Source organism: Pan paniscus, chromosome 2, assembly GCF_029289425.2.
Source record: "Pan paniscus chromosome 2, NHGRI_mPanPan1-v2.0_pri, whole genome shotgun sequence".
In the NCBI taxonomy this organism is placed as follows: Eukaryota; Metazoa; Chordata; class Mammalia; order Primates; family Hominidae; genus Pan; species Pan paniscus.
Window position 1 is genome coordinate 47,470,838 of NC_085926.1, and position 25,555 is coordinate 47,496,392.

General features: G+C 48.3%; 1 protein-coding gene across 12 annotated transcripts in view; it reads right to left on the bottom strand.

The window, feature by feature from the left end:
• ELP6 (elongator acetyltransferase complex subunit 6) overlaps positions 1-23,941 on the bottom strand; it is a 49,169-nt gene extending 25,228 nt beyond the window's left edge. For 2 of the 12 annotated variants that reach the window (XR_008624732.2, XM_034956323.3), the window contains exon 1: positions 934-1,166. Coding sequence is in view for 4 of the 12 variants with exons in the window: in XM_034956323.3 (XP_034812214.1) it covers positions 934-987 (54 nt within the window). In the remaining 8 variants the exon portion in view is untranslated. The other 10 variants (XM_055109816.1, XM_063602304.1, XM_063602302.1 and 7 more) reach the window with 10 other exon arrangements.
• Positions 23,942-25,555: the final 1,614 nt, after the last annotated feature.

The window sequence follows — 25,555 nt, forward strand, 5'->3', positions numbered from 1 at the left end:
TACGTTAAAATGTGAAAGGTTTCAAGGTACCCCAGAGTGTGAGGAGGGTGGAGAGAACAGGTCAGCCTGGGGTGCCCAAGACGGACTTGGTCCAAGCCAATTTGGCTCTGTCCTGCTTCTAACAGTTCTATTAGAGATCACAAGGAGGAAGAGTAAGAAGAACAGCAGCGTTCAATACAATGTGCCAATTGCTCCGGGGCGAGGTGGCGGTTAGGAAGCTCGCCCATGAAGACGGCGGCGAAACGAACTCCCCTCTCCTCTCGGGCCTATTCTGCAGTCTCCTCTGAGCGCCTGGGACCCCCCACCCCAGTGAACACGCACAGCGCGCCACAGTTCACGTCCGCGAATATAACCCAACCCCACTGTCGGCCATGCTTCCCAGGTACTTTTTTTTTTTTTTTTTTTGAGGTGGAGTCCCGCTCTGTCGCCCAGGCTGGAGTGCGGTGGCGAGATCTCGGGTCACTGCAACCTCCGCCTCCCGCGTTCAAGCAATTCTCCTGTCTCAGCCTCCCGAGTAGCTGAGATTACAGGCATGAGCCACCACGCTCGGCTAATTTTTGTATTTTTCGTAGAGACGGGGGTTTCACCATCTTGGCCAGACTTGTCTCGAACTCTTGACCTTAGATGATGCACCCGCCTCGGCCTCCCAAACTGCTGGGATTACAGGGGTGAGCCACCGCGCCCGGCCGCTTCCCAGGGACTTTTAAGGACACGCACAGCCGTTGAGAATATGCGAGATGGCCCAGAAGCCCACTTTCGGCGGGCCCAAGTCTCCAGTCCAATCCCCGGGTCGATCCTCTGCGGACTACAACTCCCAGGTACCCCGTGCCGGGTCGTCGCGCCATTCCCCGGGGTCGTGCGCACCGCCTCCCGGATGCAGTATTCCGCTGCCCTGCCAGGTCCCGCCCCCTTCCGGCCAGCGGGACCTCTTACCTGCTCCGCCCTGTCGGGGGTGGTGTTAAGCAGGTTATTAAGTTCCACGAACATTCCGAGCTCCTGGGACTAGCGCTCTGGAGGAGAACCCGGAGTGCTGCAGAGACGACGGAAGCTGGAGAGCAAAACACACCCGACAGCCCGGCTCGCGCAAGGAAGCGCGCATGCGCAATGCCACTTTTGCGAGCCTGCCACAGCCAATGAGGCGGGTGCCTCGATGGGACCGCTGCGCACGCGCGTAGACGTGCGTCGAGTCCCAGGTGGTAGGAAACGATGGGCTTCTCTGTGCAACTGCCAGCGGCCTCTGGCGGCTCATTCCGCGCAGATCTGCGTGGCGCCCGAGCCCTCCCAGTGGGCCCCCAAGGCTCCACGCGACCGAGTATTCTCCTTCCCTTGGCCTCGCTCTCTGCCCAGCCCCGGGCTCCTTTTCTCCACATGTGGCTGTCAAGCGCCTTCTGTATGCCCCACACTCCTGGGAGCTTGGGCTACATCGATGAACAAAAACAAAGGACAGGGAATTTATTATTATTATTATTATTATTATTATTATTTAATTGAGACGGAGTCTTGCCCTGTCGCCCAGGCTGGAGTGCAGTGGCGCGATCTCGGCTCACTACAGGCTCCGCCTCCTGGGTTCACGCCATTCTCCTGCCTCAGCCTCCCGAGTGTAGCTGGGACTACAGGCGCCCGCCACCACGCCCGGCTAATTTTTTGTATTTTTAGTAGAGACGGGGTTTCACCGTGTTAGCCAGGATGGTCTTTATCTCCCGACCTCGTGATCCGCCGGCCTCGGCCTCCCAAAGTGCTGGGATTACAGGCATGAGCCACCATGCCCGGCTGACACGGAATTATATCTTGAAAAGTTGTGTGGAGAAAACCAAAGTGGAATTAGGGAGTACCAATGGGGGCAGGGGTAGGTTTCAGAATTAAAGAGGTTGTCAGGGTGGGTCTCACTAAGAAAGTGTGGTTGCAGCTGGGCGTGGTGGCTCACACCTGTAATGCCAGCACTTTGGGAGGCCTAGACGGAGGGATCACGAGGTCAGGAGTTCGAGACTAGCCTGGCCAATATAGTGAAACCCCCTTCTCTATTAAAAATACAAAAAATTAGCCTGGCGTGGTGGGGGGCGCCTGTAATCCCAGCCACTCGGGAGGCTGAGCCAGTAGAATCGCTTGAACCCGGGAGGCAGAGGTTGCAGTAAGCCGAGACCACGCCATTGCACTCTAGCCTGGGCAGCAGTGTGAGACTTCGTCAAAAAAAAGTGTGGTTGCAACACGCCCTGTATGCCTGTCCTCAGAGCCTTTATACTAACTCTTCCCTCTTCCTGGAATGCCCCTTTTCCCAGATATTAAGCTGATTTTAAAATTCCCCACTTCCTTCAGGTCTCTGCTCAGATGTCACTTTATTCGTGAGGCCTTCCCTGAGCACCTTACTTAAATCACAAACTGTCCCTTTCCCAACACTTCTTTTTCCTTGCTTTTATTTTTTTCCATAACATTTATATCTATTATACCGTATATAGTTTTGTTCTAGCCCAATCAGCCTCAGATCAGTGGACAAACCTGTAATTCCACCAAAGTCAAGTTTATTGACAGTCACTAAAATAATTGTTATATGATTTGGGAGTCAAATTCAGGTGAAATTTAAGTGAACCGGTGTTTGATATGCTCAAAGCACAGCACAGCTGTGTGTGGAGTCCTAATCTGGCGTGGACTGCAAAGGGGACCCAGGGTCATTTCTGTGGAAACTGCAAGGTTAAGATCGATGTGGAATGTAATCGTTAGCTGAAGCTCTGCACCTGGGATGGAAATCGAGGCTGCTTCTCTGTGTCAAAGGGATGTAGATCCTTCAGCCAAGAATGAGATGTTTCATGCTTATTGAAATGTGAGAAAGAGAAAAAAAAAATTGGCCTGACACTCACAGCTAGGTCTTGGTGTTCCTGTTGAGCATAAACAGTTTCACAAAACACCAACATCAGACTGATTGTGACGGATCAAGACAAAACTAGAACACTCCATAATCATGTTGAACACAAAACATGTACATTGTCCAAGCCACAACCAAACATCTCATTTCCCAGGAAATAAGAGTACCACTTCTTTACCAATCTCTTTAGCCTGATACAAGTTCTTTTTTTTTTTGGCCTGATACCAGTTGTTTATCACATACTGGCTTTGCAAAGATGCCTCCCTGTAAATAAGATATATCAGGGTACCTAATCATAGAATTACCCCAATCTTCTGACAGCCTCCATCTCCAAGCAAAGCTGTACTTCCTTAAACCCTCCCCTAAATCACTTAACAAGCCCAAATCCTATAATTATTTTCTAACACTCTCTTAATGAGACACCCCATGGTTCCCCCATGGTGTACATTCTCCCTCATAGCAATGAGTAATAAACTTAGTGTTTTCAGTAATAAGTATATTCCTGGTGGTCATTGCCTGGAGGGAATAGACATGATGTCAAGCAGCAAAGTTTTAATTTTAGAGAACAAAGTTTCTTGCTAAGAAAGCAGTAGTCGCCACCGAGTGAGGTGGCTCATGTTAACATGGGAGGCTGAGGCAAGATAATTACTTGAAGCCAGGAGGTGGAGGCTGCAATGAGCCGAGATCACACCACTACACTCCAGACTGTGCGACAGAGCAAGACTCTGTCTTAAAAAAAAAAAGAAAAGAAAAGAAAGAAAAGAAAAAGAAAAAAAGCGGTAGTCTCTCAAAGAAAGGGGTTATTTATGAGACTACAGCTGCAGCATGTTTAATCCCAGCTACCTGGGAGACCTTGAACCTGGGAGATGGAGGTTGCAGTGAGCTGAGATCGCGCCATTGCACTCCAGCCTGCACATCTATTATCTGTGATGAGAAAATAGCAGGACAGGTTTTCACAGTCTGAACTAATTTTACGTTTCTTACTTTCCTTATTTGAACTTTAGTACCAGAAGGCAAGAGGACAGGGATTTTTGCCTGTCTTCTTTGCTGTTATTTCCTCAGTGCCTAAAAGACTGCCAGGCATTGGGCCGGGCATGGTGGCTCATGCCTGTAATCCTGGCACTTTGGGAAGCTGAGGTGGGCAGATCACTTGAGGTCAGGAGTTTGAGACCAGCCTGGCCAACATGGTGAAACCCTGGCTCTACTAAAAATACAAAAATTAGCTGGGCTTAGTGGCACATGTCTGTAATCCCAGCTACTCGGGAGGCTGAGGCAGGAGAATCGTTTGAACCCGGGAGGCAGAGGTTGCAGTGAGCCGAGATCTCGCCATTGCACTCCAGCCTGGGTGATTATTTTCCAAAGTGGTTGTACCATTTTACATTCCCACCAGCAATGTATAAGGGCTCCAGTTCCTTGGCAATAGGTGGTATGGTCAATCTTTTTAATTTTAGCCACCCTGATATTACACTGCTTTTTCTTTTCTTTTCTTTTTCTTTCTTCTTTTTTTTTTTTTTTAAGACAGAGTCTTGCCCTATCGCCCAGGCTGGAGTATAGTCTGTGATCTCAGCTCACTGCAACCTCCACCTCCCAGGTTCCAGCAATTCTCCTACCCCAGCCTCCTGAGTAGCTGGGATTACAGACGTCCACCACACATCCAACTAATTTCTGTATTTTTATTTTTTTGTTTTTTGGAGACAGAGTCTCACTCTGTGGCCCAGACTGGAGTGCAGTGGCAAGATCTCGGCTCACTGCAACCTCTGCTGCCTCCTGGGTTCAACCAATTCTCATGCCTCAGCCTCCCGAGTAGCTGGGACTACAGGCACATCCTATGCCCGGCTAATTTTTTGTATTTTAGTAGAGATGGGGTTTCACCGGGTTGCCCAGGCTGGTCTTGAACTCCTGAGCTCAGGCAATCCGCCTGCCTCGGTCTCCCAAAGTGCTGGGATTACAGGCATGAGCCGTTGTGCCTGGCCAATTTTTGTATTTTTAGTAGAGAGAGGATTTCACCATGTTGGCCAGGCTGGTCTCGAATGCCTGATCTCAAGTGATCCACTCACCTCGGCCTCCCAAAGTGCGGGGATTACAGGCGTGAGCCACCGTGCCTGACCACATTGCACTTTTAGTTTGCATTTCTGTAGTAATGAATGATGTTGAGCATTTTTCATTTTTTCATGTGCTTATTTGCCATCCATATGCCTTTGGTGAAGTGTGTCTATTCAAATATTTTGTCCTTTTTTTTTTTTTTTTTTTAGACGGAGTCTCACTCTGTCGCCAGGCTGGAGTGCAGTGGTGCAATCTTGGCTCACTGCAACCTCCGCCTGCTGGGTTCAAGTGATTCTCCTGCCTCAGCCTCCCGAGTAGCTGGGACTACAGGCGTGTGCCACCATGCCCAGCTAATTTTTGTATTTTTAATAGAGATGGGGTTTCACCATGTTGGCCAGGATGGTCTCGATCTCCTCACCTTGTGATCCACCTGGCTTGGCCTCCCAAAGTGCTGAGATTACAGGCATGAGCCATTGCGCCCGGCCAAAATACAATTGATTTCTGTATGTTGATCTTATCCTGCAACTTTGCTAAACTTGCTTATTCATTCTAGTAGCTTTTTGAAGATTTCCCTTGGATTTTCTGTATAGATGATTATGTCATCCATGAATAGACAGTTTTCTTCTTCCTTTCTAATCTAGATGCCTTTGATTTCCTTTTCTTGCTTGAGTGCAGTGGCTAGAAATGGTGAGAGCAGACATCTTTTATTTCTGATCTTAGGGCAAAGCTTTCAGTCTTTCACCATTAAATATATGTTAGCTGTGGGTTTTTCATGGATGCCCTTTATCAGGTTGAAAATGTTCCCTTTTTTGATACTCCTTTTTCTGGCCTTGGTAGTTTCCTTGTATGCTGAATGCTTGGTGACCCTCTGCAAGTCTCCAGGTTCTCTCTGTGCAACACTGTCATCTCTGGTGCTCTGTCCTATGAACTCCAGCTGCCTTGGTTTCCCCAGACTCTTAGCTCTGTCTTTTCTTTTCTTTTCTTTTTTTTTTTGAGACAGAGTCTCGTCCTGTCACCCAGGCTGGAGTGCAGTGGCGCAATTTTGGCTCACTGCAAGCTCCGCTTCCTGGGTTCATGCCATTGTCCTGCCTCAGCCTCCCGAGTAGCTGGGACTACAGGTGCCTGCCACTATGCCCGGCTAATTTTTTGCATTTTTAGTAGAGACGGCGTTTCAACGCGTTAACCAGGATGGTCTCGATCTCCTGACCTCGTGATCCGCCTGCCTCGGCCTCCCAAAGTGCTGAGATTACAGGTGTGAGCCACCGCGTCTGGCCTTAGCTCTGTCTTTTCAACTCAAGGAGTATTCCAGGGCCAGGCGTGGTAGCTCACACCTGTAATCCCAGCACTCTCGGAGGCTGAGGCGGGTGGATCACAAGGTCAGGAGATCAAGACCATTCTGGCTAACACGGTGAAACCCTGTCTCTACTAAAAATACAAAAAAATTAGCTGGGCATAGTGGCGGGTGTCTGTAGTCCCAGCTACTCGGGAGGCTGAGGCAGGAGAATGGCGTGAACCCGGGAGGCGGAGCTTGCAGTGAGCCGAGATCACGCCACTGCACTCTAGCCTGGGCAACAGAGTGAGACTCTGCCTCAAAAAAAAAAAAAAAAAAAAAAAAAAAAAGACGAAAAATACAGCATGCGGGCATGGTGGTGCACACCTGTAGTCCCAGCTACTTGGGAGGCTGAGGTGGGAGGATTACATGAGCCTGGGAGGCTGAGGCTACAGTGAGCTGTGATTGCACCACTGCACTCCAGCCTGGGCAACAAAGCGAGACTCAGTCTCAAAAAAAAAAAAAAAAAAAAGGAGTATTCTAGGCTCCACCTTAGTTTCTCCTCACTGTCTGGAAATTCTTTCAAGGCAGTGTGAACGTAGACGATCCTAGGTTCATCACATTATTTTCCCATCTCTCATGGATTATGTCCTTTGCTGGGAATGGAAGTCTGTGGATTATCTTTTTGTTGTTGTTTTATTTTGCTTTGATTATCTTTTGAGATCCAAAGTTAAGAACATATTCCTTTACTGTTTGAGCTTATTGAGTTTTTAAAAAAAGGTCTTTCTTACCCCAAATATCATAAAGATATTCTCTTATATTTTCTTGAAAAGTTATAAAGTATTTCTTTTCACATTTAAGTCTTTAATCTACCTGCAATTGATTTTTGTGTTTGGTGTGAAGGAATACAGATCAATTTTAGAATAGCATGTTGCATTTAACTTTGCTGGTAAGTTGATTGGTATTATGTTGTATCTTTTTTTTCCCCTTTTTTTTCTTCCATTTCTTTCTTCTTATTACTTTTTGGTTCTAGTCTAATCCATATATATTGAATCTTAGATATAGTTGAGGATAATCAATATATTTTTAATATACAATATTGATTCTTCCTATATGTATTCATTCTTGTTTTGATAGTGATGAATTAGTTCTACTTATTTTCCCATTAGAAAGATGCCCTCATTGGCCAGGTGCGGTGGCTCACGCCTGTAATCCCAGCAGGTTGGGAGGCCAAGGCGGGTGACTCACTTGAGGCCAGGAGTTCAAGACCAGCCTGGGCAACATGGTGAAACCTTGTCTCTACTAGAAATACAAAAATCAGCCAGGCAGGCTGGGCGCGGTGGCTCACGCCTGTAATCCCAGCACTTTGGGAGGCCGAGGCGGGCAGATCACGAGGTCAGGAGATCGAGACCATCCTGGCTAACACGGTGAAACCCCATCTTTACTAAAAATACAAAACATTAGCCGGGCACGGTGGCTGGTGCCTGTAGTTCCAGCTACTCCGGAGGCTGAGGCCGGAGAATGGCGTGAACCCAGGAGGTGGAGCTTGCAGTGAGCCGAGATCGCACCACTGCACTCCTGCCTGGGCGACAGAGCGAGACTCCGTCTCAAAAAAAAAAAAAAAAATCAGCCAGGCATGGTGGTGCATGCCTGTAGTCTCAGCTACTCAGGTGGCTGAGGTGGGAGGATGGCTTGAGCCCAGGAGACAGGGGCTTGCAGTGAGCCAAGATTGTACCATTATGCTCCAGCCTGGGCAACAGAGCAAGAATGCCTAAAAACAAAACAAAACAAAAAACGATGCCCTCATGAACATACTAAACCATGTCTCTTGGTGAACATATGCAAGAGTTTCTCTAGTATCTGGAGTGGAATTGTTGGGTTATAGGCAGCATTGAATTTATCATAAAGCTAATAAAGCTAATCTACTGTTCATAATGTTGTATTCTTTTTGTCAAAGAGAACTCCCCTCCAATTGTATAAGCTTCAGGTCCTGGAATACTTGGATTTGCCCCCATTGTTGTTTATGCACATGTTGAACAGCATAGTGCAACTATGGAAAATTCAAACAGCTTCTCTGCAGGAAAGAATAGTGTTCAAAGGACTGGAGGAACAAAAGGGTGAAGGGGATTTTACGTAGCAATTAGGAAGCTCCTATCTCCCCTGGCCTTGAGTGCTCTCCTCTGTATTGAAGTGGGCTGGAAGCTTGTAAACTAAATCTTCCAGACTGCTTTTCCAGCTGGTTTCTAATGCAGCTCTGTCAGGGAGACACTGGAAGGAGACTGGAAGGCAGGAAGAAGGAATTTTTCTGTTCATGATCACTCCCCTGGCAGGGTCAGCATCAGTAGTGGGTGACTGGGCTGCAGCAGGCAGCGACGGTCTCAGCAGAGGCAGCAGGGGTGAGCACAGGTGCCTGGGTTCCAGCAGCCACGAGGGCAGCCACACCTCCGATGGCTCTGCAGTTCCCATAGCTCCTTCTGTCCACAGTCCCCATCACGCCCTCAGTTCGCCATATATTCAGCTTCTTTTGGATCTACAGGCCTTCATCATCTGCATTTTCTTTCCATTAGCTCCATTTCCTTCCGTCCCTAGCAGGAATCTATGAACTATCCTTGAACTCAGAGTTCTCTTGCAGGCACCCTCAACATCTTCATCTTGTTGGCCTCCTGGGAATGGCACCTGCTCTGCAGCTCCCCGTCCTGGATGCATCCTGTAGCCCCACTTCTCTTCCAGGTGCTGGTGACCCTCACTTCTAGAAAACAGCACTGGCCCTGCCAGCCCCAGTCCCTGCGCTGCTGCATGGACACTATGGCTCCCTGTGCCTCCCTGTCTCTCAGTTGATGAGTTGCTGCCTCATCAATAGGTTGTTGTCTGACACCTCTATCATCTGTGACAAGAGGTTGTGGTTTTTTTTTTTTTTTTAATAATAGAGATGAGGGCCAGGTGTGGTGGCTCACGCCTGTAATCCCAGCACTTGAGGAGGCTGAAGCAGGCGGATCACTTGAGGTCAGGAGTTCGAAACCAGCCTGGCCAACATGGTGAAACCCCGTCTCTACTAAAAATACAAAAATCAGCCAGGTGTGGTGGCGTGCGCCTGTAGTCCCAGCTACTCAAGAGGCTAAGACACGAGAATTGCTTGAACCTGGGGATTGAAGGTTGCAGTGAGCCAAAATCACGCCACTGCACTCCAGCCTGGGCAACAGAGCAAGACTTCATCTCAAAAATAATAATAATAATAATAATAATAATAATAATAATAGTGATGGAGTTTTGCCATATTGCCCAGGCTGGTCTCGAACTCCTGGGCTCAAGCGATCCTCCCATCTCAGCCTCCCAAAGTGCTGAGATTACAGGTGTGAGCCACCACGCCCAGTCTAGAGAGTTTTCATACCACAAAGTTGAAGGTGAACCTGTAGAACCCATAAACTGTTGACAAAAGAAAAAAGCGGGAAGCAGCCTTGGGTTATCTCCAGCACACCCACCAGAGGGCAGCAGACACTGGCTAAAGCTCTTAGTCGTAAGTCCTGAGTGCTGGAAACAGTTGCAATGGCCAGCACGTGGGCAGAGCTCACCGCAGACAGTCCTCAGAGGTCGGAATCTGCCGTGCATCTGGCAATCTCTCTGCTGCCCCTGCCCCAGCCTGCCCTTAGCTCCTCTCTCTGGAGCCCAGTGGTAGTCTTCATGGGCTCTCCTGCTTCAGGCTGTCCTGACTTAAGGAATGTCCCCACTGCCCTCATCCCTTCACAGCTCCTCTGCAGATCAGAGTGCAAGCCAGAGTCCTACAGTGGCCTCACAGCCCTGGCTGCTTGGAATCCTTACCCGTTCCCCACTCACTGTGGCACCACCAGGCTCCGCGCTGTTACTCCAGGCCTCAGACACTGGCACACTCAGGGGCCATGTGCTTCTGTTCCCTTTGTTTATGAGCTATTCCCCCAGGTGTCTGCAGAGCACGCTTCCTTGAACTCCTTCAGGCCTTCCCTGAGCACACCCTTGTAAGTACACACAGACGGCACCACCACATCCCTTTCAGCAGGACCCAGGGGAAGAGCAGTCACCAGACACCCTCCAGCTCTCTGTTCCTGCAGGGCCCAGCACGGCTGCATACAGCCTCACCTGAGGTCACACCCTTCCTAAGGCAGCCTTCATCTGGTGACTGAGCAAAGCAGGGGCTATAAAGAACTGGCCCTTTCCATCTCATGTGAGACTCTGTCCGACTGTCTAACTTCTCCAAGACTTTGTTGGGTGCCCATCACTATTCAAGTTCTCCTGCCCAATCCTGCTTCCGCCTCCTTCCTTCCACAGGTGTTGGCCTCATATTCCATCTCAGTAAATGCCTCTGAAGAGCCCACACCTGTAATTCTAGCACTTTGGGAGGTCGAGGCAGGAGGATCACTTGAGGCAAGGAGTTTGAGACCAGCATGGGCAACATAGTGAGACACTATCTCTACAAAAAATTAAATTAGCTGAGCATGGTGGTGCACACCTGTGGTCCCAGATACTCAGGAGGCTGAGATTGGAGGATCACTTGAGACTAGGAAGTTGAGGCTGCCATGAGCCATGACTGCACCACTGCACTCCAGCTTGGGCAGCAGGACAAGAACCTGTCTCAGAATGAATAAATAAAAAGAAAGTTGTTCCAGTCACCTGTCTGGCATGTGTACAGCTCTGGGAGACACTCTGCTGGCTTTTCCCAGACGCCAGCCAGCTCCTCCACTTGGACAACTCTTGCCTGCCCAGGCCTCTCCTACTTCTGCCTCACTCCCAGCTGGGGTTTCCTTCCTCATAAAGGACCTCCACTCAGCTCAGCCTTTGGGGAAGCAAGGCTAAATACACTCTTTTGTCATCTTTTGCGACCCTCTTGCAAGCACATCTTTCTCCAGCTATACCATAGGTCCTTGTCTCATTCCTCACATTTTTTGGCACCTACTGTATCAGAGGTATTCTTCTAGATGCTAGGGATACATGACCTCAGGTCATCTGCCTGCCTCAGCCTCCCAAAGTGCTGGGATTACAGGAGTGAGCCACGGCACCTGGCCGCCAATGCATGTTTTAGACCAGCCACTGAAGCCACAGCACTGGCTGCCTCAGAAGGGGTGGGGCAGGAGGCTGGGAGGGGCTAAACCAGGACTTGCAGTGGGGATGGGGAGAGGAGAAATGTTAAAAAAACTATCCAGGGCCAGGTGTGGTGGCTCATGCCTGTAATCCCAGCACTTCTGGAGGCCAAGGTGAGAGGATCACTTTAGCCCAGGAGTTCAAGGTTGAAGTGAGCTATGATCATGCCACTCCACTCCAGCCTGGGCAACAGAGAAAAACCCTGTCTCAAAAATAGAAACACAGGCTGGGCACAGTGGCTCACACCTGTAATCCCAGCACTTTGGGAGGCCAAGGTGGGCGGATCACCTGAGGTCAGTAATTTGAGACCAGCCTGGCCAACATGGTGAAACCCTGTCTCTACTAAAAATACAAAAATTAGCCAGGCATGGAGGCTGTAGTCCCAGCTGTTTGGGAGGCTGAGGCATGAGAATTGCTTGAATCTGGGAGGTGGAGGTTGCAGTGAGCCAAGATCACGCCACTGTACTCCAGCCTGGGCGATAGAGTGAGACTCAGTCTCAAAAAAATTAAATAATAATAATAATAATAAAGCCTCTGGAAATGGTCCTAAGTGCATTCAGAAAATGAGTAAATATTTATTCAAGTAAATCTACTAAAACTTGGTAGGACTAATCAAAGCTATGATATTTAAACCAACATGCATTCCTTCTTTCTCCTTCCCAGTTCAGTGAGATGGAAAGTCCACTCCAGACTGGTTCAGCCAAGAACAAAGGATTCCCTCTCCAACTAGCTCCCAGTTGGAGAACTGTCTTCCCAAGAGGGATAGAATGCCGGCATTTTCCACCCGGCTCCCAGCTACCTGTTGCGGAGGCTAAGCCCTATATGAGTATGGCCAAGATGGTAGCTCTCTTAGTGCACCCAGGCCTCACGCAGGGGATAGAGACACTACATTGTGTGTGGTGCCACTGAAAATACCGGGGCCCTGATTGTCTTAATTCTGGCTCATAAGGCAGAGGCAAGCCAAGAAGACTACTTCCCTACTCTCCACAGAGTGACAATCTCTTACAGCAGGTGTGTCACTCAGCAAGAGATGGGCCATTGTCCCTGACCCCAGCTCCAGAACTGTGGCTCAGAGATTTTGCCTGGGTAAAGGGGAAGGCCGGGAGCTTCAGATTTTTTCCCAAACAAATTGACTTTGTTTGCAAGAATGTGGAGAAGTTCAAGCCTAATGGTGCTCTCAGAAACAATGGAGGTTCTGATTTAAAAAAAAAATGCCATTAAGAGGAATTGAGAAAATAAATCAGAGATAGAAGCAAAACCATAGGTTGGCTAGTTTACTAGACAGGACCAAGGAAAGATACAGTTAAGAGCCATTCTGGAGTCACAAGTCTCAATCATTGACCTAAAGAGATATCCCTTCAGGCCAGGCACGGTGGCTCACACCTGTAGTCCCAGCACTTTGGGATGCAGAGGCGGGAGAATCACTGGAAGCCAGGAGTTCAAGACCAGCCTGGCCAACATGGCGAAACTCCATCTCTACTAAAAATATAAAAATTAGCCAGGTGTGGTGGCACACGTCTGTAATCTCAGCTACTTGGGTGGCTGAGGCAGGAGAATCACTTGAACCCAGGAGGCAGAGGTTGCAGTGAGCTGAGATCACACTACTGCACTCCAGCCTGGGGGACAGAGCGGGACTGCCTCAAAAAAAAAAAAAAAAAAAAAGAAAGAAAAAGAAAAAGAAAAAGAAAAAAAAAGAGAGAGAGAAAGAGACATTCCTTCAAAAAAGCCCAGATTTAATTGGATTCCTCTGTAGAGCAATTTGTACCCCAAGGAATTGTTGAAAACAGTAGAGCAATCAGACAGCAATTAGCAGAGTGTAACAGCTGTATGTGGTCAGGGAATGAGATCAAGTCCTGCCAGAATCACTGCCATCCCAGGGTGACTGTGGGCATACCCAAGGCTGTGCCCTCTGGGGAGCAACATAAGAGGCTGCACACTATGGGTGGTGATCGGGATTGGGGTGGGGGCCGATGAGTGTAGACTTCACTAAATAATCCACTAGTCACCAAACAAATAAACAAAAACCAATAACAAGCCATGGAACAGAGAAACCAGTGCCCGAAGTTTTACAATATATCACCTAAAATGTCCAGTTTCCAATAACAAATTACATAGAAGACATGCAAAGAAACAGGAAGGTCTGACCCAAACCCCAGGGAAAAAAACAGGCAATAGAAACTACCTGTGAGAAAGCTCAGATGTCAGATTTAATGGAAAGACTTTAAAGCAATCATTATGAATATTTTCAAATAACTAGAGAAAACCATGATTAAAGAAGTAAAGGGGCTGGGCACTGTAGCTCACACCTGTAATCCCAGCACTCTGGGATGCTGAGGTGGGAGGATCGCTTGAGCCCAGGAGTTCGAGACCAGCTTGGGCAACATAGTGAGACCCCGTCTCTACAAATAATTTAATAAACTAGTTGGGTGTGGTGGCATGTGCCCCTGGTCCCAGCTAGTTGGGAGGCTGAGGTGGGAAGATCACTTAAGCCTGGGCAGTCAAGGCTGCAGTGAGCTGAGATTGAGCCACTGCACTCCAGCCTGGATGATGATAGAGCAAGATCCCACCTCAAAAAAAAAAAAAAAAGAAAAAAAAAAAAGAAGTAAAGGAAGGTGTGATGAAAATGTCCCATCAAATAGAGAATATCAGTTAATAGACACTGGGCATGGTGGCTCACGCCTGTAATCCCAGCACTTTGGGAGGCCAAGGTGGGTGGATCACTTGAGGTCAGGAGTTAGAGACCAGCCTGGCCAACATGGTGAAACCCCGTCTCTACTAAAAATACAAAAATTAGCCGGGCAAGGTGGCGCATGCCTGTAATCCCAGCTATGTGGGAGGCTGTGGCAGGAGAATCGCTTGAACCCAGAAGGTGGAGGTTGCAGTGAGCCGGCACACCACTGCACTCCAGCCTGGGTGACAGAGAGACACTTCATCTCAAAAAAAAAAAAAAAAAGATAGATAGAAATTATTATTATTTAAAATTTTTTTAGAAACAGCCTCTGTTCTCCAGGCTGGAGTACAGTGGAGTGATCACAGCTCATTGCAGCCTCGACTTCCTGCGCTCAGGCGATCCTCTCACCTCAGCCACCACACCCAGCTATTTTTTTTTTTTTTTTAGACAGAGTCTTGCTCTGTTGCCCAGACTGGAGTGCAGTAGCATGATCTCAGCTCACTGCAACTTCCGCCTCCTGGGTTCAATCGATTCTCTTGCCTCGGCCTCCTGAATAGCTGGGATTACAGGCGCCCATCACCACGCCCAGCTAATTTTTGTATTTTTAGTAGAGACGGGGTTTCCCCATGTTGGCCAGGCTGGTCTCAAACTCCTGACCTCAGGTGATCCTCCTGCCTTGGCCTCCCAAAGTGCTGGGATTACAGGCATAAGCTACTGTGCCCAGACTTTTTTGTAATTTTTTGTTTTTGTTTTGTTTTTTTTGAGACGGAGTCTCACTCTTGTCGCCCAGGGTGGAGTGCAGTGGCACCATCTTGGCTCACTGCAAACTCTGCCTCCCAGGTTCATGCCATTCTCCTGCCTCAGCCTCCCGAGTACCTGGGACTACAGGCGCCCACCACCATGCCCAGCTAATTTTTTGTATTTTTAGTAGAGACAGCGTTTCACCGTGTTAGCCAGGATGGTCTGGATCTCCTGACCTCGTGATCTGCCCACCTCAGCCTCCCAAAATGCTGGCATTATAGGCGTGAGCCACTGCGCCTGGCCCTTTTTTGTACATTTATAGAGACAGGGTCTCGATTTGTCCAGGCTGGTCTTTATCTCCTGAACTCAAGCAATCCTCCTGCCTTGGCCTCCCAAACTGCTGGGATTACAGGCTTGAGCCACTGTGCCCAGCTCAGAAATTATTTTAAAAAAAACAATCAAATGGGCCAGGCACAGTGGCTCATGCCTATAATCCCAGCACTTTGGGAGGCCGAGGTGGGCGGACAATTTGAGGTCAGGAGTTAAAGGCCAGCCTGGCCAACATGGCGAAACTTCGTCTCTACTAAAAATACAAAAATTAGCCAGGTGTGGTGGCACATGCCTGTAATCCCAGCTACCTGGGAGGCTGAGGCCCAAGAATCACTTGAGCCTGGGAGGCAGAGGTTGTAGTGAGCTGAGATCATGCCACTGCATTCCAGCCTGGGCAACAGAGTGAGACTCTATCTCAAAAAAAAAAAAAAAAAAAGAAGCAAATGGAAATTTGGGAGTTGAAAAGTGTAATAATTGAAATGAAAATTTTATTAGATGATCTCAACAGTAGATTTAACTGGCAGAATAAAAAAATAGAAAACTTGAATGTAGATCAACAGAGATTATGCCATCAAAAGAACAGAGAGAAAGAAGAATGAAGAAAAACAAACATAGCCTCAGAGGAATGTTGGACACTGTTAAATATACCAATTATATGCATAAGAATATCAGAAGGAGAAGGTAGAGAGAAAGGAACAGAACAAAATACTCAGAGAAATAATGGCTGAAAACGTCTGAAATTTGCTATAAAGTGTTAATACATCCAAGACACTCACTGAAATCCAAGTAGGGTAAACACAAAAAGATCAATGAACCAAAACATTATATTAAGAATTCTGAAAGTCAAAGACAAAGAAAAATCTTGAAAGCAGCAAGAGAAATAATATGACTCATCACTTGACAATGAATGCCAATGCCAATAAGCCTTACAGGTAGCTTCTTTTTTTTTTTTTTAGACGGAGTTTCACTCTTGTTGCCCAGGCTGGAGTGCAATGGTGCAATCTCGGCTCACTGCAACCTCCACCTTCCGGGTCCCAGTTCAAGCAGTTCTCCTGCCTCAGCCTCCTGAGTAGCTGGGATTACAGGCACGCGCCACCATGCCCAGCTAATTTTTGTATTTTTAGTAGAGATGGGGTTTCACCATGTTGGGCAGGCTGGTCTCAAACTCCTGACTTCGTGATCTGCCCGCCTCGGCCTCCTAAAGTGCTGGGATTACAGGCGTGAGACACCGCACCGGGCTACAGGTGGCTTCTTATCAGCAACAATGGAGACCAGAAGGTAGTAAGAATGCATGTTCAGGCCAGGCGAGGTGGCTCATGCCTGTAATCCTAGCACTTTGGGAGGCCGGGCAGATCACCTGAGGTCAGGAGTTGGAGACCAGCCTGGCAAACATAGTGAAACCCCGTCTCTACTAAAAGTACAAAAAAATTATCTGGGCGTGGCAGCAGACGCCTGAATCCCAGCCACTTGGGAGGCTGAGGCAGGAGAATTGCTTGAACCTGGGAGGTGGAGGTTGCAGTGAGCCGAGATCGCACCACTGCACTCAGCCTGGGCAACAGAATGAGACTCCATCTCAAAAAAAGAAAAAAAAAGAGCATGTTCAAAGAGCTCAAAAAAAATGTCAGTTAAGAATATTAGGCCAGGCATGGTGGCTCACACCTGTAATCCCAGCACTTTGGGAATCTGAGGCAGGAGGATCACTTGAGACCAGGAGTTCAAGACCAGCTTGGACAACATAGCAAGAACCCCTGCCTCTACAAAATAATTAAAAATTAGCTGGGCATGGTGGTGAGCACCTATAGTCCCAGCTACTGTGTAGGTTGAGGCGGGAGAGCTGCTGGAGCCCAGGAGTTCAAGATGACCGTGAGCTTGATCATGGCACTGTACTCCAGCCTGGGCAACAGAGCAAGACCCTGCCTCAAAAAGAAAGAAAAGAAAAAAAAAGAATATTATATTCAATAGAGCCACCTTTCAAAATGAAGGTGAAATAGGCTGGGTGCGGTGTCTCATGCCTGTAATCCCAGCTCTTTGGGAGGCCAACGTGGGCAGATCACGAGGTCAGGGAATCAAGACCATCCTGGCTAACACGGTGAACTGCATCTCTACTAAAAATACAAAAAAATTAGCCGAGTGTGGTGGTGGGCACATGTAGTCCCAGCTACTCGGGAGGATTAGGCAGGAGAATGGCGTGAACCAGAGGGGCGGAGCTTGCAGTGAGCCGAGATGGCGCCACTGCACTCCAGCCTGGGTGACAGAGCGAGACTCTGTATAAAAAAAAAAAAAAAAAAAGAAGAAGAAGGCGAAATAAAGACATTCCCAGATAAACAAAAACAGAGAATTTGTCGCTAGGCTGCCTTACAAGAAATACTAAAGGAAACCTTTTTAGCCTGAAAACAAGCAACTCCAGATAGTAATTTGAATCCATATTTTTTGCCTGTGTTTTCATCTTTTTTTTTTTTTTTTTTTTTTTTTTGAGACAGGGTGTCACTCTGTCACCCAGGCTGGAGTGCAGTGGCACAATCTCGGCTCACAGCAACCTCCGCCTCCCAGGCTCAAGGTATCCTACCACATCAGCCTCCCAAGTAGGTGGGACTACAGGCATGAGCCACCATGCCTGGCCATTTTTTTTTTTTTGGCTGGCTATTTTTTTTTTTTTTGAGATGGAATTTCACTCTTGTTGCCCAGGCTGGAATGCAATGGTGTGATCTCGGCTCACTGCAAGTTCTTCCTCCCAGGTTCAAGTGCTTCTCCTGCCTCAGCTTCCCAAGTACCTGGGATTACAGGCATGAGGCCACCACGTCTGGCTAATTTTGTATTTTTAGTAGAGATGGGATTTCTCCATGTTGGTCAGGCTGGTCTTGAACTCCTGACCTCAGGTGATCTGCCCGCCTCGGCTTCCCAAAGTGCTGGGATTACAGGCGTGAGCCACCGTGCCCAGCCACCTGGCCAATTTTTAAATTACTTGTAGCGATGAGGTCTCACTACGTTGCCCAGGTTGGTCTCAAATTCCTGGGCTCAAGCAATCCTCCAGCCTCAGCCTCCCAAAGTGCTAGGATTACAGGCGTGAGACACCACACCCGGCCTTGCCAGTGTTTTCATTGCCTTTATACAGAGACAAATTTTTGGAGGTCCTACCATTTTTGCTGACGTCATTATAAATTTTGTTGCCTTAGTTTTAGGTCTTCTAATTTTTGCGTTTTGTTTAGAGACAGAGTCTCACTATGTTGCTCGAGCTGGTCTCCAATGCCTGGCCTCAAGCACCCTCAGTGTCCCCAGTAGCTGGGATTACAGGCATGAACCACTATGCCCAGCTATTTTAAAATTTTGTTTTATTTATTTATTTTCTTACTGACAGGGTCTTGCTCTGTTACCCAGGCTGGAGTGCAGTGGCACAATTGCAGCTCACTGCAGCCTTCAGCACCTGGGCTCAAGCAGTTCTTCCACCTTGGCCTCCTGAGTAGCTGAGACTACAGGCTCATGCCACCATGCCTGGCTAATTTTTTATTTAGATGGGAGTCTTGCTCTGTTGCCCAGACTGGTCTCAAACTCCTGGGCTCAAGCGATCCTCCCACCTTTGGCTCCCAACGTGTTGACATTACAGGCATGAGCCACTGCGAGGGGTCTTCTGCCTGTTTTATCTTGAATTAGAAAGTGTGAGTCCTCCAAATTGGTTCTTTTCAAGGTTGTTCTTTTCAATGCAACAATCTGGGTTCCTTGCATTTCAAATGAATTTTAGGATCATCTTGTCAATTTCTGCAAAGAAGGCAGCTGGGATTTTGTTGGGATTGCATTTAATCTTCAGATCAATTTGTGGAGCATTACCATCTTAATAATATTATTTTTTATTTTTTTGAGACAGGGTCTCACTCCAATTGCCCAGGCTGGAATGCAGTGGCATGATTTCAGCTCACTGCAGCCTTGACCTCCCTGGGCTCAGGTGATCCTCCCACCTCAGCCTCCTGAGTCTCTGGGACTACAGGTGCACACCACCATGCCCGGCTAATTTTCATATTTTTAGTAAGGACAAGGTTTTGCCATATTGCCCAGGCTGGTTTCAAACTCCTGGACTCAAGCAATCCACCCACCTTGGCCTCTCAAAGTGCTAGGATTACAGGTGTGAGCCACCACACCTGGCCCTCGCTTAATCATATTAAGTCTTCCAATCTGTGAACACAGGATTTTTTTTTTTTGTTTTTTGTTTTGAGACAGAGTCTCGCTCTATCGCCCAGGCTGGAGTGCAGTGGCGCAGTCTCGGCTCACTGCAACCTCCCCCTCCTGGGTTCACGCCATTCTCCTGCCTCAGCCTCACGAGTAGCTGGGACTACAGGCACCTGCCACCACGCCCGGCTAATTTTTTGTATTTTTTTTTAGTAGAAACGGGGTTTCACCGTGTTAGCCAGGATGGTCTCAATCTCCTGACCTCTGATCTGCCCACCTCGGTCTCCCAAAGTGCTGGGATTACAGGTGTGAGCCACTGGAACACAAGATATTTTTTCATTATTTTGGGCTTTAATTTCTTTCAACAATGTTTCTTTTTTCAGTGTAAAAATCTTGCACTTGTTTTGTTAAATTTATTCGTATTTTTTTTTTTGTTTTGACACAGAGTTTCACTCTTGTTGCCTAAGCTGGAGTGCAGTGGCACAATCTCAGCTCACTGCAACCTCAGCCTCCCGGGTTCGAGCAATTCTCCTGCTTCAGCCTTCCAAGTAGCTGGGATTACAGACATGTGCCACCACACCCGGCTAATTTTGTATTTTTAGTAAAGACGGGGTTTCTCCATGCTGGTCAGGCTGGTCTCGAACGCCCGACCTCAGGTGATCCGCCCACCTCGGCCTCCCAAAGTGCTGGGATTACAGGCATGAGCCACTGCACCCAGCCTTCATAAATATTTTTAAGTAACTAAAAATAAAAAAGAATATTTAATTCTTTTTGATGCTATTGTAAATGGAATTGTGTGTGTGTGTGTGTGTGTGTGTGTAACTTTTTTTTTGAGACAGGGTCTCACTATGTCACCCAGGCTTGAGTGCAGTGACACAATCACAGCTCACTGCAGTCTCAACCTCTCAGGCTCAAGCCATCCTCCCACCTCAGCCTACTGAGTAGCTGGAACTACAGGCACGTGCCACCATGCCTACCTACTTTTTGTATTTTTTGTAGAGACAGGGTTTCACCATGTTACCCAGGCTGCTCTCAAACTCCTAGACTCAAGTTATCCTCCTGCCTCAGCCTCCCAAGTTGTTGGGATTACAGGCGTGAGCCACCACGCCCGGCCATTCTATGTGTTTTGACAAATGTATAATGACATGTTGATACCATTATAATGTCATACAGAATAGTATCACTGCTCTAAAGATCCACTGCACCACACCTATTCATTCCTCTCTCCTCCAAAAACTTTGTCAACCACTGATCTTTTCACTGTCTCCATAGTTTTTCCAGAGTGTTATACTATACAGTATGTAGCCTTTTCAGATTGGCTTCTTTTGCTTAGTGATATGCATTTACAATTCCTCCATGTCTTTCTTTCTTTTTTTTTTTTTTTTTTTGAGACAGAGTCTCGCTCTGTTGTCCAGGTTGGAGTGCAGTGGCTCGATCTTGGCCCACTGCAACCTCTGCCTCCCAGGTTCAAGTGATTCTCCTGCCTCAGCCTCCCAAGTAGCTGCAATTACAGGTGCCCGCCACCATGCCCAGCTAACTTGTATTTTTAGTAGAGATGGGGTTCCACCAATTTGGCCAGGCTGGTCTCGAACTCCTGACCTCAAGTGATACGCTCACCTTGGCCTTCCAAAGTGCTAGGATTATAGGTGTGAGCCACCATACCTGGCCACCTCCATATCTTTTGTGGCTTGATAATTTATTTACTTTTAGCATTGAATAATAATCCATTGTCTGGATGTACCACAATTTATTCATTCACCTACTGAAGGACATCTTAGTAGCTTTCCCAAGTTTTAGCAATATGAATAGAGCTGCTACAAACATGTGTATGCAAGTTTTTGTGTGAACAAAAGTTTCAACTCATTTGGGTAATACCAAGGAGCATGACTGCTGGATCATGTGGCGAGGGTGTGTTTAGCTTTGTCAGAAGCTGCCAAACTGTTTTCCAAATGACTGTACCATTCTACATCCCCACCAGCAATGAATTTGAGTTAATGAGATTTTTTTTTCATTTTCAAATAGTTGCTAGTGTATAGAAATATAATTGATTTTGTATATTAATCTTGTATTCTGCAACTTAACTCATTTATTAGCTCTAATAGTTGTGTGTGTGTGTATTCTTTAGGATGTTCTGTATTTTCTATACACAATATGCAAGTTCATGGCACATAGAAATAAAGATAGTTTTACTTCTTTTCCAATGTGTATGTTTTTAATTTTATTTTCTTGCCTAATTGTCTAGGCTGGACCTTCCAGTACAATGTAACATCCAGATGTACATTTCCAGCCCACACCCGGTTCCAGCTACCTCACTGATGTGGAGTTCTAACTGGGGAGGAGGAGCCAGGCTGGCTGGAGCAGGTAAAAGCAAAAAGAGAAAGCAGATAAGCTATGAGTCTGCCTTTCTTCATGGTCCAGGACACATAGCCCTCTTGTGTAAATAACTCACAATCTTCCTGCAGCCAGCTATCACCAGACCCTCGGCTGATAGAAAAATGCAAGTTAGCTCACTGCAACCTTGGCGTTATCATGACTACACAAAGCCCTCTTCAACACACAGCACAAACACCACCCTATAAAATCCCCAGCAAGCCTTTGTCTCTTTGCAGTCAGCTCCTCTCTTGCTGACTTGCCCATTGCACCCTTGCAACATATTTTCATGCTTTTTCTAACAATTCTACCTTTCTTTACCTACAGCTGTCTTGGTAAATTCTTTTACCGCCCAGGTGACACCAGCCCCAGATAGTTGTGACCTGTGACACTTCGGTGGCCCGTATGGGGAACTCTCTCTCCTTACAGGAAACTCTCTCCCCTCTGTCTTTCTCTTTCCCAACTTGGGACCCTTGGTGGAAAGCATCTAAGCACAGAAACAACTGTAGGTCTCTGGCTGGAGCTACACTCTGGTGGGACTGAAAGGTGTCCGTGTGAAAGCGTCTGACTGCCACCGGTCCAGATAGTCGCTGCTCACCCACAACAACTGACATAGCTACTTAGATGCCTAATAGGAGTCTCCAACCAACTCATGATCGTCTCACCAAGCCTGCTTCTCTCACAGTGTTCTGCAGTTCTATCCTTCTAGTATTGAAACCAAGTCATCCTTCACTTCTCATTTTCTTTTTCTTTTTTTTTTTTGAGACAGGGTCTGACTCTTTCACCCAGGCTGGAGTGCAGTGGCACAATCTCAGCTCACTGCAACCTCTGCCTCCTCGGTTCAAGCAGTTCTCCTGCCTCAGCCTCCCAAGTAGCTGGGATTACAGGCACCCGCCACCATGCCCGGCTAATTTTTGTATTTTTAGTAGAGACAGGGTTTCACCATATTGTCTAGGCTGGTCTCGAACTCCTGACCTCAAGTTATCTGCCCACCTCGGCCTCCAAAAGTGTTAGGATTACAGGCGTGAGCCACTGCACCCAGCCTACTTCTCACTTTCTTTCATCCCACATTGGGACCACCAGTAATATCTGTGGTCTCAACCTTCACAATATGTCCAGAATGTGACCACTTCCCACCAGCTCTATAACCAGCAGTCCACTCTGAGCCTCCAGCATCTCCTGCCTGGGTCAGTGCAGTAGGCTCCTAACCAGTCCTCTTAGTCTACTCTTGCCCTAGCTTCAGCTAAGTGATCCTTCTAAAATTAGATCAGGCTGGGCACAGTGGCTCATGCCTATAATCCAGACACTTTGGGAAGCTGAGGCAGGAGGATTGCTTGATCCCAGGAGTTTGAGATAAGCCTGGACAACATGGCAAGACCCTGTCTCTACAAAAAATAATAAAATTAGCCAGGCATGGTGTTGTGTGACTGTGGTCCCAGGTACTCGGGAGGTTGAGGCAAGACTACTTGAGTCTAGGAGGCCAAGATTGCAATGAGTCATGTTCACAACTCTGCACTCCAGCCTGGGTGACAAAGTGAGACCCTGTCTCAAAGAAATAAATAACAAAACTAAATCAGACCACAACATCCTTCTGCTAAGTACCCTTCAATGGCTTTTACCACATTCTGTGAGAAAAGCTGGGGTCCTTACAGTGACCTAAAGGCCAAGGTTTCACTTCATTTCATTTGATTTCCCCTCCCTCCCTCCCTCCCTCCCTCCCTCCCTCCCTCCCTCCCTCCCTTCCTTCCTTCCTTCCAAGGGTGGGAATAACTCAGCCCCTGGCTAGAGGGCAAGGCCCCACTCCTGGGCGGCCCCCATGCCTTGCATTCCATATTCCAGTCCCAGCTCAGGCGCTCCATCACTGAGTGGCATTGGGCAAGTCATGGCCTCTCTCTGGGCATCAGTTTCCCCATATGTAAGTTTCCACAGAGGCTGGTATAGGTGGCCAATGTTTCCTTCCATCCTGACTGTCCAGGATTCTGTGATTCCCTTCTAAGCCACTGTGTCCTCAGGAAATCCCTTGTGCCAGCCTGTGGGTAGCTCAGGCCTTTATGGCAGGGTGAGGGTGGCCCCCGGGTCCTGGAGCTCTGGCCTCAAGCAGATCTGGATGGGGCTGGATGCCAGCCACCCACCAGAAGTGGGACTGGGGCTCCCTGTGCCCCCCCAAAGCACAAGACTTGGAGGGCATGGGATTGGCGGTCCCTCGTCACCTTTTGTTCCTGTCTCTGGGGCTTTGCAGGCCAATGGAAACGCAGCCCTGAGAATAAAAGCCCCTTGTCCAGAGTTCTGAGCCCTAATCCTCTTACGTGTCACCAGCGGAAAGCCGGAGCCGGTGGCAGAAGGGCTGCTCTGATTCCCTGCCAGCCTGCCCCTCGTCCCACACTCTGGTGCCAACCCAGTCGCATCACAAAGGGCTGCTGCCCCAGCCAAGCAACCGCACCACTGAATGCAATCACCACTTGGGCCCTGGCGACGGGGTGCTCAGACCGAGAGCTCTGGACAGGGCTTGGATGGTTCAGGAAAGGCTGAGCATCCACCCTGTCCTGAGAGCCACTGTCCAAGTCAGAGCCCCAGCTTTGCCCGGTGTGGCTGGGCCCAAGGTTCTTCCTCCCTCCCTTGGGATCCCAGATTGTTGTTCTAGCCATAAGGTGGCCCTGGATTAGGTAGTCATGGGACCTCTCTTGGCTCCCTCTTCCCTTTAGGAGGCGTAGACAGACCCACAGCTCTCTGCTGAGACTGACGGGGCCTGGAAGAGGTGGGTGCAGTGGCCTCCCACACAGAACCTCCCTGTCTGAATAGTCGAGGGACAGACACCTCCATACAAGGCAAGAAGTGCCCCTGTTCCAGTGCGGCCTCTCAGAGGATACAGCAACCCGCCTGACCCCTGGGGAAGCTGGACAAGGCTCTGATGGACTTGGAAGAGTGGGTAGGAGCAGGACAGATGACTGAGGTGGGGTTGGGAGAAGAGGAAGGAGGTGGGGCCTGCCAGGAGGACAGCGGTACAGCCGAGGACGGTGTTCTGAGGATGGGGGTGAGCAGCTGGCAGCGGCTACACAAGGACTGTAAAAAGTGAACCCTGTCCCAGAGGCCTGGGCATGCAAAATAGGGACACAGGTACCCAACAGAGACAGGACTTCAAGAAGACAGAGGACAACTGGCCACCAGTTTTACCTGAATATTTAGTTGGAAGAAGTTAAAAAGATACCATATAAGCACTATAAAGTCAGTGCTTTAAAAGGAAAACAAACAGCCGTGAAGTGAAATGCAAAATTCACCTGAATTTTAAAGACGAAACAAAGAACTATGTATCCATGGAGACACTTCAGACTCTGCAGGCAGATCCCGGGCCCTGTCTCGCTCCTTAGCCATATGTTTGAGTAAGGTGGTTATGTAATTGGGACTACATGCAGTTAGACCACCCAGTCAATCAGACAAGTGTCCCACCCGCCAAAGAGCACAGCGTGGAGCCGGGGAGAAGGTAGATCCATCCACAGACAAGTGTTTTTTGTTGTTGTTTTGTTGTTGTTGTTGTTGTTGTTTGTTTTTTGAGACGGAGTCTTGCTCTGTCGCCCAGGCTGGAGTGCAGTGGCGCGATCTCGGCTCACTGCAAGCTCCGCCTCCCGGGTTCACGCTATTCTGCCTCAGCCTCCCAAGTAGCTGGGACTACAGGTGCCCGCCACCACGCCCACCTAATTTTTTGTATTTTTAGTAGAGACGGGGTTTCACCGTTTTAGTCAGGATGGTCTCGATCTCCTGACCTTGTGATCCGCCCGCCTTGGCCTCCCAAAGTGCTGGGATTACAGGTGTGAGCCACCGCGCCCTGCCGTTGTTGTCTCTGTCACCCAGGCTAGAGTGCAGTGGTGTAATCCTGGCTCACTGCAGCATCCACCTCCCAGGTTCAAGCGATTCTCCAGCCCCAGCTTCCCGAGTAGCTGGAACTACAGGTACCTGCCACCACACCCAGCTAATTTTTGTATCTTTAGTAGAGACGTGGTTTTGCCACGTT